The sequence below is a fragment of the Oncorhynchus clarkii genome, chromosome 22, assembly GCF_045791955.1.
Source record: "Oncorhynchus clarkii lewisi isolate Uvic-CL-2024 chromosome 22, UVic_Ocla_1.0, whole genome shotgun sequence".
NCBI lineage: Eukaryota > Metazoa > Chordata > Actinopteri > Salmoniformes > Salmonidae > Oncorhynchus > Oncorhynchus clarkii.
The window spans coordinates 3,323,339-3,343,593 of record NC_092168.1 but is presented as its reverse complement, the minus strand read 5'-3'; the positions used below and the strand labels follow the sequence as shown (position 1 = coordinate 3,343,593).

Genomic DNA, 20,255 nt, shown 5'->3' with positions numbered 1-20,255 from the left:
GTTGATAAGTAGACTGAAGCTACTGTATGCTGCTAAAATTGGAAATATATTAAGAGATTTATTTGCTGATATAATTTTCCAGTTTATTGGGATTTTAAGCCCCTATTTTCTAGAGGATGTTGAAGCACATTTACTAGTTAGACTTAAAAACACTTGTCTGTACAAAGCTACATGGATGCTATTATAACAATGCCGTAATGTACACAAAGGAGCTGAAATAATATTTTTTTTCTTTAGGGCGGGTGTCCCCTCCACATTACACCCAGGTTGCATCCCAAATGGCACCCTATTCCTTACATACTGCACTATGGGTCCTGGTCAAAAGAAGTGCACTAAATAGGGAATATGGTGCAATTTGGGATGCATGTCCAGTAATTTCCCTTCATCATAATGAACTCTACATGCTGGGCTACCCAAGCCCCTGCAGACCAGTTGACTGGTTTTTCGAAAGCTGAACTTTATTTTTGTAAATGACTGTGTAAATGTGCGTCTGTTTATCTCTCTAGCCGCCATCTTGTTTTTTTGTTGGTTTGTTTGTTTTGTTCCTACTGTATATGGGTCGTGCGTGATGTTGTTTTCCTGATCCTTCCCTGAACAGTTTATTTTCAGCTGTCTCCCTCTGTCAACTAATTTGTCAAAAAGTAGTTGGAGATGTTTTAGTTTTGCTTTTGTCCTTTTTCTCATCTTTTGCATGGGGAGAGGATGGCATTGATGGGCTGCATGTAGTAGGCTGTGTGTATCAAGAACTGTTGGTATGTACTTCTAATTTGACATACATATATGCTACAAGTTTGTCTGCACTGTACAGTTTGTTTGTTGTATACATATATACAACATATTGAATAAAATATTTATATGAAGGTGTGACTGTAATGTCAGTAACATTAATGCAATATAGTGTGCAGTATATTATTGCACCTGTCATTTTGATGGGATAAATAAAACGAAAGGTTGGCTAGTACTAAAAAGCATGAAAAGGCCAAAGTAGAATTATTTACATGACCGTTTTTCTTTACTACTTCCTATCAATCATGTTTTCAGGTAGAGGTTGGGCTCTCGAGTCAAAGAAACTCACATCCCCTGAAACCACCTTCTGAACTTACATGAATACCCAGCATGGCACTATAGAGCTATGTGTGTTTTCTGTTCTTTTTTCGGCCACCACATTTGAACATGTTCATGACATGGTGTTCACGAGTAAGGAGGAATTGCCATGCATTGATTGACCCGGTTGTAGAAGATTATGATGGTTGTGATAGTTTTCAGTGATAATAGGCACTATTAAAACGATTTATATTTAAATATATACAATTGCAAGTGTGCCACTTGGAGAAATGTATGTCATGTTAATACAGATTTATACCCACGTATGATTATGGTATTTTCATTGTTTTCCATGCAGAAATGTTGTGTCACGCGGCACATTCAATGTTTCATTATTACAAAATAAATAAAACGCTCAAACGATACTCTTGACTTGAGTGCAGGGTGTTCTTTGAGACCAATTTGTCAGGAAGCACTTTTAACCCCCCCCCCAAAAAAACACACCACTGGTGAGAATCACGCACACACACACACACACACACACACACACACACACACACACACACACACACACACACACACACACACACACACACACACACACACACACACACACAATGTATTAAAGATTTATCCTTTTGTTTTCAATGTTTGGATTCTGTTCATGTACCTGCATCCTATTGTGTGTAGCGTTCTGGAATATGTAATGAGTCTTACAGAAACAATTGCCATACATATAGTTATATTGGAAACATATAAAGGGTTACATGGTAAGGTCTTCTAAAGTGAACAAAAACATATTTTTGCTACAAAAGTTTTTTTCTTGCATACAAAAAAAGAACATAGTTTTAATAAAGATGATTTGTAACCAGTACAATGAATGCTGTTATACAAGTGATATGCAGAAATCTGAATGAAGAATTACATCCCAGTTTGGTTGACTTCTTTTTTTATCCTCCTCTCCATCGCGCTCTCCATTCCTCTCCTTCCTTTGGTGTTTCACACCTTTTCTGACAGCACAGTCTCTTTGTGTAGCTACTGAAATGTTCTGTGGTGTTAGTATTCAGTTCCCACCCAGATCTCACAGGCGTTCCCCGTCCAGCCATCCCAGCAGTCACAGTTGCCGCAGTTGCACATCCCATTCCCTGCAATAAGAGGTAAGAGGAGAAACTGTAAAGTGACAGAGCCACCTGACCAATCATGCCTGAGCTTTCTTAACCAGGTTCCTGAACCCCCTGACAGAGTTCCACGATGGGGGCTCGAGCTAGGCTGAGCTCTCTTGGGTTGCTATGGGTATGCTCTAGAGTGGGATTTTATTTATTATATGACGCCATTACATAAGGCTCAATCTTAGTCAAAGACAAAAGTACTGAAGTAAAAAGACAATGTGTGTGTGTGGTATAAAATACTGAGACCGCCTGACAGATCAACACTGTGAAATGGTCATAGGAAATCATTATTTTTCTGGCCTTTATATTGAGGCCTATAGCTTAGGGAGTTTTGCTGTGTCGACAAGAGAACACAGGGGAAATTAGTGTTCTTTTGAGCAAATCTGGTCATGCAGTGAGCGATTTCACTGGGCTACGGGCAGGGCAGATCAGGGCAGGAGAAATCCCCTCATCTAGACTCTCAGAAGTGGAGTAGTGTTGTGTGTCATGCCTCCGAGTTGGGCATTAAAGCAGGGATAGAAGGGGATGGTGTTATACGGAATGGAGAAACCAAAATATTTGTGTTGTGCTGTATTTTACATTGTATCATTAAAAACCATTCACACATTGGGAATTCCCACATCTTAAAACTACAGGTACACATGGTTCTGGATGTTCTGTCTAGAAAACAGATTGTGACAAGTCTGGGGGATAGCCCCGACCAAGACTCAAACCCATGTTAGAGCCCAAGTCCCTGCAACTGTCAGTCCAACCCCTGAACCACCAAGAAGTGTAAGCAATGTAAACTGTGTCCACTGCATTGTGCTGTATTCCCTTAAAGTGATTTACTGGAATGAATATTCCAAAACACAAGCAAACATTGAAATTCAAAGACAATTAGATGTTTCTAATGTTGACTGAAGGTTCTAATTTGTGTCACAGGTTTGCACCCTCGTTTCTCTCTAAGGCTCAAAGGGTGCCAGCACTATCATCCTTGGTGCATGAAATGAACCAGCAGGCATTCCTAATACATTGAATGTTCCACATCGCTCATGAATTGTATGCATAATGAGAATCTCCTGCTTTGAACAATCCATACAATTCCCACATGTGGAATAACTCATCCACAAACTTAGCAGACAGATGTTTGCGTGGTTCTAATGCTAAAATATTGAGTGCACTGTACTGCCACCTTGGGAAGGGGGGGAGTAATCGAATAATTACTATTGTTTGTTTTGATTTGCATAACCCCCCTTCCCCCCTTTTTGAGAAGTCACTTTTCCCAGTGAAACATGAAAAAAAAACACTATTTCAATCATCCTCATGTATATGGTAATTGTGACATATGCCCTAATCATTAATATGCTAAACAGCGACATTTAACCAACATATTTATGAATTCCCTTTGTCCACTCGAATTTTTCTCACTCATTGTTAATGAATGTTTGCGTGAATTCTGTGGTTAAAGCATTGCTTTGAGTGACACTATGACTGACACAGGAGTCATGCATCCAATAAGAGAAGTACTTCTAAACAGTACTTCCAATTGCCTGCTGCCCTGAGGAAATATTAATGGGAGACCAACTTTAAATAAAGTGCAGCTTATAAAGGATTCATAAAGCCTTCATAAACACTACATAAATGTGTTACAAGTCATCTATAAACTTAAGTCATGCTCTGTAAAGGGTTCATAACTGTGACATAACCACCTATGTCAAATGTGACATAACCATCAATGTCAAATGTGACATAAACCACTAAGACAAATATAGGTGGCATAAGCACCTCTTAATAAAGGCCTTATAAATAACATTAAATTGAGGCTTCACAAAGCATTTATAACCATGTCATGCATCTTGATAGAGCATTGCAATGCCAGGATAGTGGGTTTGATTCCTGGGATCACCCAAATGTATTCACGCATGACTGTAAGTCGCTTTGCATAAAACTATCTGCTAAATTGTATATATTATATTATATTACTCAAAACAAATATAGGATGGCCCAACCTCTTTCCCTCTTGGGATCATAGTCAATATTGGACCTGACCTCAACCTTCCTCAAAACTTTGATAGGGCCTTTTAAAATCTGTTATTATTTTTGCCTACTTCTGTTTCTTTCCCAAATTCCGTTTTCTCATTTGAGTTTTTTCAGGTTTCGTATTTCCCATTTTTTTTTCTGGTTTTACCATTTTCTTCACACTTTTTAATTTAAAAACAAAAACAAACGATTTTCTGTGATTACAACAATGCTTAATCCACATCAGGGGATGACTTTTGCGGTCTTGGAAAAATCTTAGAAACTTACATTTTGCAGTGTAGTTGACCTTTAATTCAGTGAGCATTTCCTGCAATGTTGTTTGGTTAGCACGTGATGATTATGTATTACATATGCAGTGATTCACATTGTGGGAATTTATTTGACCTTGGAACATGGTTTTATACCCAAATTTAATGCAAATGTCACTTAAATATGAACAAATATGCATTATTGTACATGTTTAGACAATTATGTTTCATATATCATGAATAAATCTAGGTTATTGACACTTTTCTACTATTATATCGGGGACTATTACGTAGCTAGCTAGCAGGCTCAGTTAAATAAGGGTCAGATTGAAATGTACTGGTATTTGGTCATTGGTATTTTATTAGGATCCCCATTAGCTTTTTCAAAAGCAACAGCTACTCTTCCTGGGGTCACACAATCATGAAACGTCACACAAAATGACATAATACAAAAAATCAATAGACAAGAACAGCTCAAGGACAGAACCACATTAAAAAAAATAAAGGCACACGTTGGCTACATATCAATGCATACACAGAAACTGTATAGATCAAATAGGGGAGAGGCGTTGTGCCGCGAGGTGATGCTTTATCTGTTTTTGGAAACCAGTTTTTCTGTTTTTTTGAGCAATATGAAATGGAAGGAAGTTCCATGCAATTAGGGCTCTATATAACACTGTATGCTTTCTTGAATTTGTTCTGGATTTGGGGACTGTAAAAAGACCCCTGGTGGCATGTCTAGTGGGATAAATCTGTGTGTCAGAGATGTGTGTAAGTTGATTATGCAAACAATTTGGGATTTTCAACAAATGTATGTTTCTTCTATAAAGAAGAAGTGGTGCAGTCAGTCTCTTAGCGAAGAGAGACTGGCATGCATAATATTTATATCAGCCCTCTGATTACAATTAAGAGAAAACGTGCCACTCTGTTCTGGACCATCTGCAGCTTAACTCGGTCTTTCCTTGCAGTACCGGACCACACAACTGGACAATAATCAAGATTAGACAAAACTAGATCCTGCAGAACTTGTTTTTTGGAGTATGGTGTCAATAAAGCAGAGCATCTCTTTATTACGGACAGGCCTCTCCCCATCTTTACAACCATTGAATATATATGTTTGACCAGGACAGTTTACAATCTAAAGTAAAGCCAAGAAATGTAGTCTTCTCATCTTGTTCAACAGCATTCAACATTCATTACCAGATTCAGCTGAGGTCTAGATCGTAAGGAAATATTTGTACCAAATACAATACTCTTAGTTTTAGAGATGTTCAGGACAAGTTTATTACTGGCCACCCATTCCAAAACAGACTGCAACTCTTTGTTAAGTATACGTGGACACACATGCTTTGTTTAATGCCAGTGGCAGGTCATTTGTAAAAATAAAAAAGAGTAGAGGGCCTAGAGAGCTTCCCTGAGGTACACCATACTTTACATGTTTGACATTAGAGAAGTTTCCAGTAAAGAAAATAATGTGAGTTCTATTAGATAGATAGGTCTGAATCCACGACATGGCAGAGGTTGAAAAGCCATAACACATACTTTTTTTTAACAACAGGTTATGGCCAATAATATTAAAGGCTGCACTGAAACCTAACAGCACAGCTCCCACAATCTTATTATTATCAATTTCTGTCAACAAATCATTAGTCATTTGTGTCAGTGCAGTACATGCTGAGTGCCATTCTCTATAAGCATGCTGAAAGTCTGTTGTTAATATGTTTACAGAGAAATAACATTGTATTTGGTCAAACACAGTTTTTTTAAACAGTTTGCTAAGAGCTGGCATCAAGCTTATAGGTCTGCTGTTAGAACCAGTAAAGGCCGCTTTGCCACTCTTGGGTAGCGGAATGACTTTGGCTTCCCTCCAAGCCTGAGGAGAAAAACTTTCCTCTAGGCTCAGATTAAAAATATGACAGATATGAGTGGCTATAGAGTCAGCTACCATCCTCAGTAGCTTACCATCTAAGTTGTCAATGCCAGTAGGTTTGTCATTATTGATCGATAACAATAATTTTTTCATCTCTCCCACACTAACTTTACAAAATTAAAACATGCAATGCTTTTCTTTCATTCTATTTTTTGTATGCATAAATACAATTGCTCACTGTTCACTGTTACCATTTCCTGCCTAAGTTTGCCCACCTTGCCAATGAAATAATCATTAAAATAATTGGCAACATCAAATGGTTTCGAATGAATATTTCAACGAACGATAGAGTTGAATTTGTCTTTCTGCCCATAATTTCATTTAAAGTACTCCAAAGTTTTTTCCCATCATTCTTTATTTCATTGATCTTGGCTTTATAATACAGTTTCTTCTTCTTTTTGTTGAGTTTAGTCAAATAATTGTTGAATTTGCAGAAAGACAGCCAGTCAGATGTGCAGTCAGACTTATTAGCCACTCTTTTTGCCCCATCTCTTTCAGCCATACATTTTTTCAATTCCTCATCAATCCATGGAGCCTGAACAGTTCTAACAGTCAGTTTCTTAACATGTGCATGTTTATCAATAATTGGAAGAAGCAATTTCATAAATTCATCAAGTGCAGCGTCTGGATGCTCCTCATTAATCACATCAGACCAACAAATATTTTTAACATCATCCACCTAAGAGTAACAGCAAAATATTTTGTATGATCTTTTATATACTATTTTAGGCCCAGCTTTTGGAACCTTGGCTTTCCTGGCTATAGCCACAATATTGTGATCACTGCATCCAATGTGTACGGATACAGCTTTAGAACATGTTCTACAGTATTAGTTGAAATGTGATCGATACATGTGGATGATCTTGTTCCTGTAGTGCTTTTAAACACCCTGGTAGGTTGATTAATAACCTGAACCAGATTACAGGCACTGGTTACAGTAAGAAGCTTCCTCTTGAGCGAGGTCCCCAAGTAAGTGTTTACATCAGGCATTTCACACATATTATTTAGATACTGACTGTTAGCACTTGGTGGCCTATAGCAACACCCCAAAAGAAAAGGCTTTAGATGTGCCACGTGAACCTGCAACCACAACACTTCAATAACACTTGACATAAGATCTCTAAGCATTACAGGGATATGACTCTGAATATACACTATTGTTCAAATGTTTGGGGTCACTTAGACATTTCCTTGTTTTCCATGAAAACATCCATGAAATTAGTTACAAAATGATAAGTAAATATTGTCAAGACCCTGACAACGTTATAAATAATGATTTTTATTTGAAATAATAATTGTGTCCTTCAAACTTTGCTTTCATCAAAGAATCCTCCATTTGCAGCAATTACAGCCTTGCAGACCTTTGGCATTGTAGTTGTCAATTTGTTGAGGTAATCTGAAGACATTTCACCCCATTCTTCCTGAAGCACCTCCCACAAGGTGGATTGGCTTGATGGGCTTTGGGTCATTGGGTCATTGGGTCATTGTGCTGTGCTTTGGGTCATTGTCCTGTACGGTCAAGCTGCTCCCACAACAGCTCAAGGGTTGTGACTATGCTGGCCACTCCATTAGAGACAGAATAGCAGCTGACTGCTTCTGCCCTAAATAGTTCTTGCATAGTTTGGAGCTGTGCTTTGGGTCATTGTCCTGTTGAAGGAGGAAATTGTCTCCAATGAAGCGCCGTCCACAGGGTATGGCATGGCGTTGCAAAATGGAGTGATAGCCTTCCTTCTTCAATATCCCTTTTATCCTGTACAAATCTCCCACTTTACCACCACCAAATCACCCCTAGACCATCACATTGCCTCCACCATGTTTGACAGATGACGTCAAGCACTTTTCATTTTTTTCTGCGTCTCACGAATGTTCTTTGTGATCCAAACACCTCAAACTTAGATTTGTCCGTCCATAACACTTTTTCCAATCTTCCTCTGTCCAGTGTCTGTGTTATTTTGCCCATCTTCATCTTTGCTTTTTATTGGAAAGTCTGAGATATGGCTTATTCTTTGCAACTCTGACTAGAAGCCCAGCATCCCAGAGTCCCCTCTTCACTGTTGACGTTGAGACTGGTGTTTTGCAGGTACTATTTAATGAAGCTGCCAGTTGAGGACTTGTGAGGCATCTGTTTCTCAAACTAGACATTCTAATGTACTTGTCCTCTTGCTCAGTTGTGCAACGGGGCCTCCCACTCCTCTTTCTATTCTGGTTAGAGACAGTTTGTGCTGTTCTGTGAAGGGAGTAGTACACAGCGTTGTACGAGATCTTCAGTTTCTTGACAATTTCTCACATTGAATAGCCTTCATTTCTCAGAACAAAAGTAAACTTATGAGTTTCAGAGGAAAGTTATTTGTTTCGGGTCATTTTGAGCCTGTAATCGAACTCACAAATGCTGATGCTCCAGATACTCAACTAGTCTAAAAAGGCCAGTTGTATTGCAACTTGGATTAGCTAACACAACGTGCCATTGGATCACAGGAGTGATGGTTGCTGATTATGGTCCTCTCTACGCCTATGTAGATATTCCATAAAAAATCTGCCGTTTCCAGCTACAATAGTCATTTACAACATTAACAATGTCTACACTGTATTTCTGATCAATTTGATGTTATTTTATGGACAAAAATGTTGTTTTCTTTCAAAAACAAGGACATTTCTAAGTGACCCCAATTTTTTTAACGGTAGTTCAACCTCCCCCATAAGCATGTCTGTGTCTTCTATAGATGTTATATCCTTGTATTGCTACTGCTGTATCATCAAAATAATTATCTAAGTGAGTCTCAGAAATGGTTTAATATACAGTGCCTTGCGAAAGTATTCGGCCCCCTTGAACTTTGCGACCTTTTGCCTCATTTCAGGCTTCAAACATGAAGATATAAAACTGTATTTTTTGTGAAGAATCAAGAACAAGTGGGACACAATCATGAAGTGGAACGCCATTTATTGGATATTTCAAACTGTTTTAACAAATAAAAAACTGAAAAATTGGGCGTGCAAAATTATTCAGCCCCCTTAAGTTTATACTTTGTAGCGCCACCTTTTGCTGCGATTACAGCTGTAAGTCGCTTGGGGTATGTCTCTATCAGTTTTGGGGTATGTCTCTATCAGTTTTGCACATCGAGAGACATTTTTTCCCATTCCTCCTTGCAAAACAGCTCGAGCTCAGTGAGGTTGGATGGAGAGCATTTGTGAACAGCAGTTTTCAGTTCTTTCCACAGATTCTCGATTGGATTCAGGTCTGGACTTTGACTTGGCCATTCTAACACCTGGATATGTTTATTTTTGAACCATTCCATTGTAGATTTTGCTTTATGTTTTGGATCATTGTCTTGTTGGAAGACAAATCTCCGTCCCAGTCTCAGGTCTTTTGCAGACTCCATCAGGTTTTCTTCCAGAATGGTCCTGTATTTGGCTCCATCCATCTTCCCATCAATTTTAACCATCTTCCCTGTCCTTGCTGAAGAAAAGCAGGCCCAAACCATGATGCTGCCACCACCATGTTTGACAGTGGGGATGGTGTGTTCAGCTGTGTTGCTTTTACGCCAAACATAACGTTTTGCATTGTTGCCAAAAAGTTCAATTTTGGTTTCATCTGACCAGAGCACCTTCTTCCACATGTTTGGTGTGTCTCCCAGGTGGCTTGTGGCAAACTTTAAACAACACTTTTTATGGATATCTTTAAGAAATGGCTTTCTTCTTGCCACTCTTCCATAAAGGCCAGATTTGTGCAATATACGACTGATTGTTGTCCTATGGACAGAGTCTCCCACCTCAGCTGTAGATCTCTGCAGTTCATCCAGAGTGATCATGGGCCTCTTGGCTGCATCTCTGATCAGTCTTCTCCTTGTGTGAGCTGAAAGTTTAGAGGGACGGCCAGGTCTTGGTAGATTTGCAGTGGTCTGATACTCCTTCCATTTCAATATTATCGCTTGCACAGTGCTCCTTGGGATGTTTAAAGCTTGGGAAATCTTTTTGTATCCAAATCCGGCTTTAAACTTCTTCACAACAGTATCTCGGACCTGCCTGGTGTGTTCCTTGTTCTTCATGATGCTCTCTGCGCTTTTAACGGACCTCTGAGACTATCACAGTGCAGGTGCATTTATACGGAGACTTGATTACACACAGGTGGATTGTATTTATCATCATTAGTCATGTAGGTCAACATTGGATCATTCAGAGATCCTCACTGAACTTCTGGAGAGAGTTTGCTGCACTGAAAGTAAAGGGGCTGAATAATTTTGCACGCCCAACTTTTCAGTTTTTGATTTGTTAAAAAAGTTTGAAATATCCAATAAATGTCGTTCCACTTCATGATTGTGTCCCACTTGTTGTTGATTCTTCACAAAAAAATACAGTTGTATATCTTTATGTTTGAAGCCTGAAATGTGGCAAAAGGTCGCAAAGTTCAAGGGGGCCGAATACTTTAACAAGGCACTGTATGAATGTCATCTGATGTTAGCATGTTATTGATTTCATGAACCTTATGTCTAAAGCTACATATATTAATACGGGCTATTTTCAGCCCTTTCCTGGGTAGCTTATCAGATATAGACATAATACTGAAAAGAGCAAATAAAGCAAGAGAACAAAATATACATTCAGCAGTCCATTAATCAATTGGTATGTGTTCTGAGGGGGTTGAAGCTACGAACCCATAGGCTTGGCTCGCTCATCCCTTCAAGGCTTCTGGGAGGGAGGGTGGACAATGAGCCTGTCATAGCGGATGTAAGCAATGTCCCCACGCGCTCTGGCAGCTTTCATGGCTGGAATCAGTTCTTTCCTCTTCTGGCGCACAGCTTCAGGATAGTCTTTGTTGAGGAAGATATACGCTCCTCTCAAGTTCTTGGTCTTTCCAAAACAGCTACCTTGTCCTTGAACCTCAGGATCCTGACCACTATCGGCCTGGGCCTATAACCTGGCCTAATCTGAAAATAAGACTCCCTAAATTCTATCAGCATATCGATTGTGCTACCAGGGCTGGTAAAACCCTGGATCATTGTTGTTCTAACTTCCGCGAAGCATATAAGGCCCTCCCCCGCCCTCCTTTCGGAAAAGCTGACCACGACTCCATTTTGTTGCTTCCAGCCTACAGACAGAAACTAAAACAAGAAGCTCCCGCGCTCAGGTCTGTTCAACGCTGGTCCGACCAATATGATTCCACGCTTCAAGACAACAACATTGACGAATACGCTGATTCGGTGAGCGAGTTCATTAGGAAGTGCATCGGCGATGTTATACCCACAGCAACGATTAAAACATTCCCAAACCAGAAACCGCAGATTGATGGCAGCATTCGCTCGACACTGGGGCCCCACAAGGGTGCGTTCTGTGCCCTCTCCTGTACTCCCTGTCCACCCACGACTGCGTGGCCATGCACGCCTCCAACTCAATCATCAAGTTTGCGGATGACACAACATTAGTAGGCTTGATTACCAACAACGACGAGACGGCCTACAGGGAGGAGGTGAGGGCCCTCGGAGTGTGGTGTCACACTCAACGTCAACAAAACAAAGGAGATGATTGTGGACTTCAGGAAACAGCAGAGGGAGCACCCCTATCCACATCGACGGGACAGTAGTGGAGAGGGAAGTAAGTTTTAAGTTCCTCTGCGTACACATCACGGACAAACTGAATTGGTCCACCCACACAGACAGCGTTGTGAAGAAGGCGCAGCTGAAGAAATTCGGCTTGTCACCAAAAGCACTCACAAACTTCTACAGATGCACAATCGAGAGCATCCTGTCGGGCTGTGTCACCGCCTGGTACGGCAACTGCTCCGCCCACAACCGTAAGGCTCTCCAGAGGGTAGTGAGGTCTGCACAATGCATCACCGGGGACAAACTACCTGCCCTCCAGGACACCTACACCACCCGATGTCACAGGAAGGCCATAAAGATCATCAAGGGCAACAACCACCCGAGCCACTGCCTGTTCACCCCGCTATCATCCAGAAGGCGTGGTCAGTACAGGTGCATCAAAGCAGGGGCCAAGAGACTGAAAAACAGCTTCTATCTCAAGGCCATCAGACTGTTAAACAGCCACCACTACCATTGAGTGGCTGCTGCCAACATACTGACTCAACTCCAGCCAATTTAATAATGGAAATTGATGTGAAAAATGTATCACTAGCCACTTTAAACAATGCCACTTAATATAATGTTTACATACCCTACATTACTCATCTCATATGTATATGTATATACTGTACTCTATATCATTGTCACGTTCTGACCTTAGTTCTGTTATTATATCTTTGTTTTAGTATGGTCAGGGCGTGAGTTGCGTGGGTTGTCTATGTTCGTTTTTCTATCATTTGGGAATTCTGTGTTCGGCCTAGTATGGTTCTCAATCAGAGGCAGCTGTCAATCGTTGTCCCTGATTGAGAATCATACTTAGGTAGCCTGGGTTTCACTTTTGAGTTGTGGGTGTTTGTCTTCCGTGTTAGTGTTCGTACCACACGGGACTGTTTCGTTCATTTCAGGTTTTTGTTTTGTATTACGTAGTGTTCAGTTTATGTATTAAAATAAACATTATGGACACTTACCACGCTGCAAATTGGTCCTCCGATCCTTCTCTCTACTCCTCCTCAGAAGAGGAGGACGAGAACCATTACGATCATCTACTGCATCTTGCCATCTTTACGCAATACAGGTATCACTAGCCACTTTAAACTATGCCACTTTATGTTTATATACCCCACATTACTCATCTCATATGTATATACTGTAGTCTATACCATCTACTGCATCTTGCCTATGCCGTTCTGTACCATCCCTCATTCATATATCTTTATGTACATAGTCTTTATCCCTTTACACTTGTGTGTATAAGGTAGTAGTTGTGGAATTGTTAGATTAGATTACTTGTTGGTTATTACTGCATTGTCGGAACTAGAAGCACAAGCATTTCGCTACACTCGGATTAACATCTGCTAACCATGTGTATGTGACAATAAAATGTGATTTGATTTGATTTGATAGAAGTGCCCAGCCAAGAAGACTCAAGTCCATTGGACAACAGACTAAATTACGTCAAATCACATATCTATAGTAGCTTTGATTGGACATATCAACATCATACTTTGAAAATCTTAGCTAGCAGTCATCATCATGAATAAAGTCGACAATCTACTGGCAAATCCTCTTTAATCCTTGTCATATGAAGAGAAATAATGAAGAGAAAGTATAAATAAAACCTATTGGTGCTCATCAGCCATTAGATATAAACATTATACAACAAGTTGGAAATCGCAAATTCAACAATGACTGGTTTGGAAGGAATCAGTGGCTAACTGCAAGTGTTGCAAAGCCTGCTATTCAGTGGAGTGGCTGTGTAGTCCCAAGTCTAAGATTAAGGGTATTTTTTCCAAGTTTAAAATTAAAGGCATTCATCAGTGTTGTCAATGAAGCATTATTTGTGCCGCGCTGAAAACAACTGTTAACTCAGAACTGCAAAATCTGACTTTCGTCAGTTCAAGACAACTGGGAATTCTGGAAAAACGAGCTACTGGGAAAATAATTTTTAAACTTTCATCCAACTCGGGAGATCACTGATGTCATGATGATTCAAACTTTTTTGTGTGTTCCAAGTTGTCTTGAAAGCACCATAAATCCAGAGAATGTCAGACTTTGAAGGCAAAGTTTAATGACAACATTTGACCACAAAGGACCGTCGTGCCACCTTTCTGTTCAAGTGAACACAGCACAAGTTGAGTCCAAAAATGTATTGTATGCTGCTGCATAAATTATGTTAGATGCCAGGGAGAGATGTATACTGTAGCTAAGAAAGTAATACTAAGTGTAGTAAGCTGTTAGAGCCCATGTGCCTCACCCTAATAATTTTGAATATTTTAACCTCTTAATTCCGCCTACTATTCTGACTTTGTGGTGCACATGTAGACTATAAACTGTTTTTGAGAAATGTAATCATTGAATATTGTAAGAGCTTTCATTGTGTGCTTATATGCCCCCTTTATTTATCCTACCGTTCTGATTTGGTGTACAGGGAGGACACTGTAAGAACGGCCCATGTTCTGAATTTTGTGGCTGTACATTTAAAAAGTGCTGAACAAATAGCTATATTGACTACCTCTGTCCTAGCTCACTCATTAATGTTTTAATCGAAATTACGGATTGTCTCTTATCCGCTCATCGTCCCCTTATGCCATAGCTTGTACATCTCATGTGTAGAAACCACATTTGTTTAAGCAAGTCAGACATATAAGCCATGTTTTTTTAAAGGCAGCAAATGAGGCTGAATGAACTGTTTCGCTACCAGACAAAGCTCTACTGATAGCCAGGTGTAGCAGTGTTAAGGTATTGGGACCGGCTGTTGAGATTCTGCTGTTGGGACAGTTTATGTAGGCCCTAACGGTTTGTGTGCACTGTTAGTCACCTTTACAGTGCAATGAATGTATTGTTTAGTGTTGTATTGTGTTGTGTAGTGGCTTTGCTGGCATGCATCCCACATTATTATTTTTTTTGCCCCAACAAGATGTACATGCTCAAATCGCCACTGGTGCTGCTTTCATCAAGGTAGGGGTTTCTTGGTGTAACATCATCCCCAGGCTATTGCCCACACAGCACATACACTATACTGTATATACAAATGTATGTGGGCACTCCCTCAAATTAGTGGATTTGGCTATTTCAGCCACACCCGTTGCTGGCAGGTGTATAATATTTAGCACACAGCCATGCAATCTCCATACACAAACATTGGCAGTAGAATGGCCTTACTGAAGAGCACAGAGACTTTCAACGTGGCGCAGTCATAGGATGCCACCTTTCCCAAAAGTCAGTTTGACAAATTTCTGCCCTGCTAGAGCTGCTCCTGTCAACTATAAGTGCTGTTATTGTGAAGTTCAGCAACAACAGCTCAGCTGCGAAGTGGTAGGCCACACAAGCTCACAGAATGAGACAGCCGAGTGCTGAAGTGCGTAGCGCGTAAAAATCGTCCATCCTCGGTTGTAACACTCACTACCGATTGACAAACTGCCTCTGGAAGCAATGTCAGCACAATAACTGTTCATCAGGAGCTTCATGAAATGTGGTCTCCACACAAGCCTAAGATCACCATGCGCAATGCCAATGCATAGTGCCTACTGTAAGGTTTGGTGGAGGAGGAATAATGGTCTGGGGCTGTTTTTTATGGTTCCAGTGAAGGGAAATCTTAACGCTACAGCATACAATGACATTCTAGATGATTCTGTGCTTCCATCTATGAGACAACAGTTTGGGGAAGAACTGTTTCTGTTTCAGCATGACAATGCCCCTGTGCACAAAGGAAGGTCCATATAGAAATGGTTTGTCAAGATTGGTGTGGAAGAACTTGACTGGCCTGCACAGAGCCCTGACCTCAACCGCATCAAACACCTTTGTGATGAATTGGAACAGCAATTGCGAGCCAGGCCTAATCGCCAACATGAGTGCCCAAACTCACTAATGCTCATGGCTGAATGGAAGCAAGTCCCTGCAGCAATGTTTCAACATCTAGTGGAAAGCCTTCCCAGAAGAGTGGAAGCTGTTATAGCAGCAAAGGGTGGAGCAACTCCATAGTTATGCGCATGATTTTGGAAGGAGATGTTTGACAATCAGGTGTTCACATACTTTTGGTCTTGTAGTGTATAAGCCTGGGATACCAACCATTCAAAGTTGGCCTTAGTGGGAGTGACCATAGAACATACGATTGACCTGAGTCAAGTGTTTTTCATTGTCACTAGTTGGGTGTGCGACTCTATTTTTATAGCTCGTCGTCACTAGTTAACACAGTCAAAAAGTCATAATTATGGCTAAGCCCTACCCATTTCCACAATTTATCTTCCTAAAATGTTATGATAAACCTAAACCTAACTAATGAAGGCCATGTTTGATGCGTTGGTCCACCAGAACTTCCGCACATTTGGGTGGATGTGTCTGGGAACGAGATTAGGTGTAATGTGACTAACATGACATCACTTTAGAGCGTATGACATCTTTCAGCACACTGTCACCCTTCACAAAGCAAAAGTTTATATCATATCACATTTGACGCTGGTGATTATGTCACATAGTTATGCCACATTTATGAACCTTTTATAAAGCATGACATATGGTTATAGAATATTTGCAACACACTTATGAAGTGCTTATGAAACCTTTATTAGCTAAACGTAATTTGAAGTGTGCCCATAAACTCTTATTGTGGTTTTCAGCATCAGTGGAGAGAAGATAGCACTTCTGGATGAGATCTGTGCTGTTAATAGGAAAGTCTCTCTCTTTCTGCTCTCTCTTTTCTCCTGTCTTTCCGCTCACTCGTTCTCCCTCTCTTTTCTTTGTCTCTGTCTTTCTCTCCTGCTCGTTGACACCGAGCCAAGGCCATTATCGGCGTTAGAATTGGGCCTTGGACAGAGTCTTTAGGTGTGTGTGTGTGTGTGTGTGTGTGTGTGTGTGTGTGTGTGTGTGTGTGTGTGTGTGTGTGTGTGGTCTATACTGTACCTGTGCAGATGAGTCCGTCGTGCTTATCACACTCTCTGTCGTCACACTCACAATACTCCCCAGAGACCCACCAATCCTGAGGAGATCCAGAGCAGATACACCGGCCACAGTGACACGACCCTGCCAGTACACACACACACATTCACACAAACATATACACACACACAACAACAACGGACGTTCAAGCAATCAACAAAATAGTTACAGTTATAAAAATATAAGGATAGATTTGTGAGGACAAGGTAATGTGCTCACAATCATAGTGTATTGTCATCCTGACCCTTTTTAAATTGTGACTGGATTAAAATATAAGGCCTGCCAGTGGGACATAGTTTTCCCATGCATGTCCACCCCTTTAGTATATCACATCAGCTATACTTTTACCCGGGAATCGCCCCCAGCAAGCCTTCACTGTAAAAGTCTGTCCTCCTTTGGCTCCCCCAGTACTTCCTCTCCTGAACAACAAAAGCACTGTCCTTGCATTTCTCCCATCAGATATTTCTACTGTGTGCTCCAGTGCACATCGAGGGCAGTGAGCGACGGGCTGGATAGTAAGGGGTTAAATGCTTGGAAAAGGCACGCAAGCAGGCAGACGGATGAGAGGGGAACGAATCTCTCATGGCTGTAACCCGGGAGAATTTATTTATCCCCATAGACTACCCACTGGGCACAGACGTCAGTTCAACGTCTAGTTTGGTTTTACATTTGGTTGAGTTGTCAACTAACATGAATTCAATGTGAAATCAACAAAACATATAATTGGATTTAAGTTAAAAGTTTGGTGAAAAAAAGACTAAATACCCTTACATTGATGACTTTCTGCAAATCATATTAGTTTTAGTTTTCCGTGTTTATTCAACGTCATCACACAGATGTTTTTGGTTGAAATGACATTGAAACAACATTGATTCAATCCGTTTTTGCCCAGTGGGTAGTGTGTGCCTGAAGGATTGCAGTGTGAGAGTTGAAGGGTTGACTCCACTTGACTCATAGGTTACCGCTTGTTGTCATGAATCTTGTTCTGGAGGCAGCTCTGCAGAGTGGTCACCAGCTGGCACAGCCACAAAGTCATCAAATCTGATTTGAAACCTAACTCTAACCTTTACCCCAACTGAAGGGGAGAGGATAGTCTTATGCTTGTGTCTGAGTGCAGAGGAGCATGTTGAAACATGCCCATCTCCATTGTGCAGCCTAAGAAGGTGTGAGACCAGAGAGTGAAGATGTCCTAAGATGGACAACACACCTTTGGTTTAGTAGATCACTGACAGCACTCCATACTCCAGTAATCTCCATGCACCTGACATTTGGCTGAAATGTCAGTGTGACATGCAAGTTGTTCTTTGGTTACATAGCTGAATAGAGTATACGGCCTCCAACACATGATGATGCACAGTGCCTTCGGAAAATATTCAGACCCCTTGACTTTTTACAGCCTTATTCTAAAATGGATTGTTTTTTTCCCCTCATCAATCTACACACAAGATGAATCAAGGCTGTAATCGCTGCCAAAAGTGACAAAGCATAAACAGGTTTTTAGAAATGTTTGTTAATTTATAAAAACTGAAAAACTGAAATCTAACATTTACACAAGTATTCGGACCCTTTACTCAATACTTTGTTGAAGCACTTTTGGCAGCGATTACAGCCTTGATTCATCTTGGGTATGACTCTACAAGCTTGGCACACCTGAATTTGGGGAGATTCTTCCATTATTTTCTGCAGATCCTCTCAAGCTCTGTCAGGTTGAATGGAGAGCACCGCTGCACAGCTATTTTCAGGTCTCTACAGAGATGTTCGATCGGGTTTGGGTCCGGGCTCTGATATGGTGCCAGGTTTCCTTCAGACGTGACACTTGGCATTCAGGCCAAAGAGTTCAATCTTGGTTTCATCAGACCAGAGAATCTTGTTTCTCATGGTCTGAGAGGCTTCAGGTGCCTTTTGGCAAACTCCAAGTGGGCTGTCATGTGCCTTTTACTGAAGCTCTCTGAGCTCTATGGACAATTTTTTCGACCCCATGGCTTGTTTTCTGCTCTGACATGCACTGTCGACAGTGGGACCATATATAGACAGCTGTGTGCCTTTCCAAATCATGTTCAATCAATTGAAATTACCACAGGTGGACTCCAATCAAGTTGTAGAAACATCTCAAGGATGATCAAAGGAAACAGGATGCACCTAAACTCCGAGTCTCATAGCAAACGGTCAGAATACTTATGTAAATATGGTATTTCCGTTTTCAATTTTTAATCAATTTGCAAAAATGTCTATCAACCTGTTTTTGCTTTGTTATTATGGGGTATTGTGTGTAGATTGTTGAGTTAAAAAAAAAAAAGTTTCATCCATATCATAATAAGGCTGTAACGTAACAAAATGTGGAAAAAGTAACGGGGTCTGAATACTTTGCGATGGCACTGTAGATATACCCTGGATATTGGGTACACTCAGGACCGGCTCGAGCCTTTTCAGGGCCCTAAGCGAGATCGGCCCCCTTAGGCAGCAGGACCTCCTTTCCTGTCCAAATAAAATATTTAAATATTGATAATTTATTCGACTGAGACGTGTGCCGACAGAAAGATCTCAGATAAATCATCTAAGCGAGCAAAACAGCGCCCCTCCGTCTCAGTATATGTAGCCCATGTATCTGATGCTGTCTGGACAAAAAGAGTATGACATGTCATACTCTTTTGTCCAGACAGCATCAGATACATGGGCTACATATGCTGAGACGGAGGGGCGCTGTTTTGCTTGATTGCATGCTTTTTCTGGTGAGATAGTAGTTTCTTCTCCCAACAGTAGAGCCTGATCCTCTCCTTCTCCCGATCATTGAAGCTGTCTTGCCCAGTTGATAATCATCCCGATAATTGCCTCAAAACTGAACCTAAACCATATTGAAACAAATGTCACATATAATAAAAGGTGAAATAAATGAAGTAAAGTATAATGTGGGAGAATGGGGGAGTTGATGAGTGAGAGAAAGCAAACAATGCATAATTATGTAATCGCCAATTGTGAATGAAGAACAGGGAGGGCCATCCTATTGTGTTGATTTATTCTAATTATATACCCTATATCAGTCCATCGAATCCAAGCACTCTTATCAGTCTACTCTGGCATACTTGCGAGTAGGCTACACAGTGAGAGTGTGCGTAATCTACAATGGCAAGAAGACCAAGACGAATGGATGCACATGCTGCGTTCGCGCTGCTACAAAATCGAAATGAAAACGACTCAGATGGCAGGGAAGAAAAGAATCATGACATCTCTGATGATAATTCTTCTGATTCTGATTCTGAGCCTAAGCCTGAGCCTACAACTCCGAGGCCTAAGCGCAAAAAAAGACAGAACGGTGCACACTGATCATGTGTCCGGAGCC

At 40.7% G+C, this 20,255-nt stretch overlaps 1 protein-coding gene across 1 annotated transcript in view; it reads right to left on the bottom strand.

Annotated features, from left to right (window-relative positions):
* Positions 1-1,680: 1,680 nt before the first annotated feature.
* LOC139380491 (integrin, beta-like 1) overlaps positions 1,681-20,255 on the bottom strand; it is a 121,650-nt gene continuing 103,075 nt past the window's right edge. Inside the window, exons 10-11 of the mRNA XM_071123190.1 lie at positions 16,883-17,002; positions 1,681-2,189 (exon numbers count right to left, since the gene is read on the bottom strand). Of these exons, the coding sequence (XP_070979291.1) occupies positions 2,101-2,189; positions 16,883-17,002 (209 nt within the window). The 3' untranslated portion in view covers positions 1,681-2,100. The remainder of the gene's footprint in view (positions 2,190-16,882; positions 17,003-20,255) is intronic.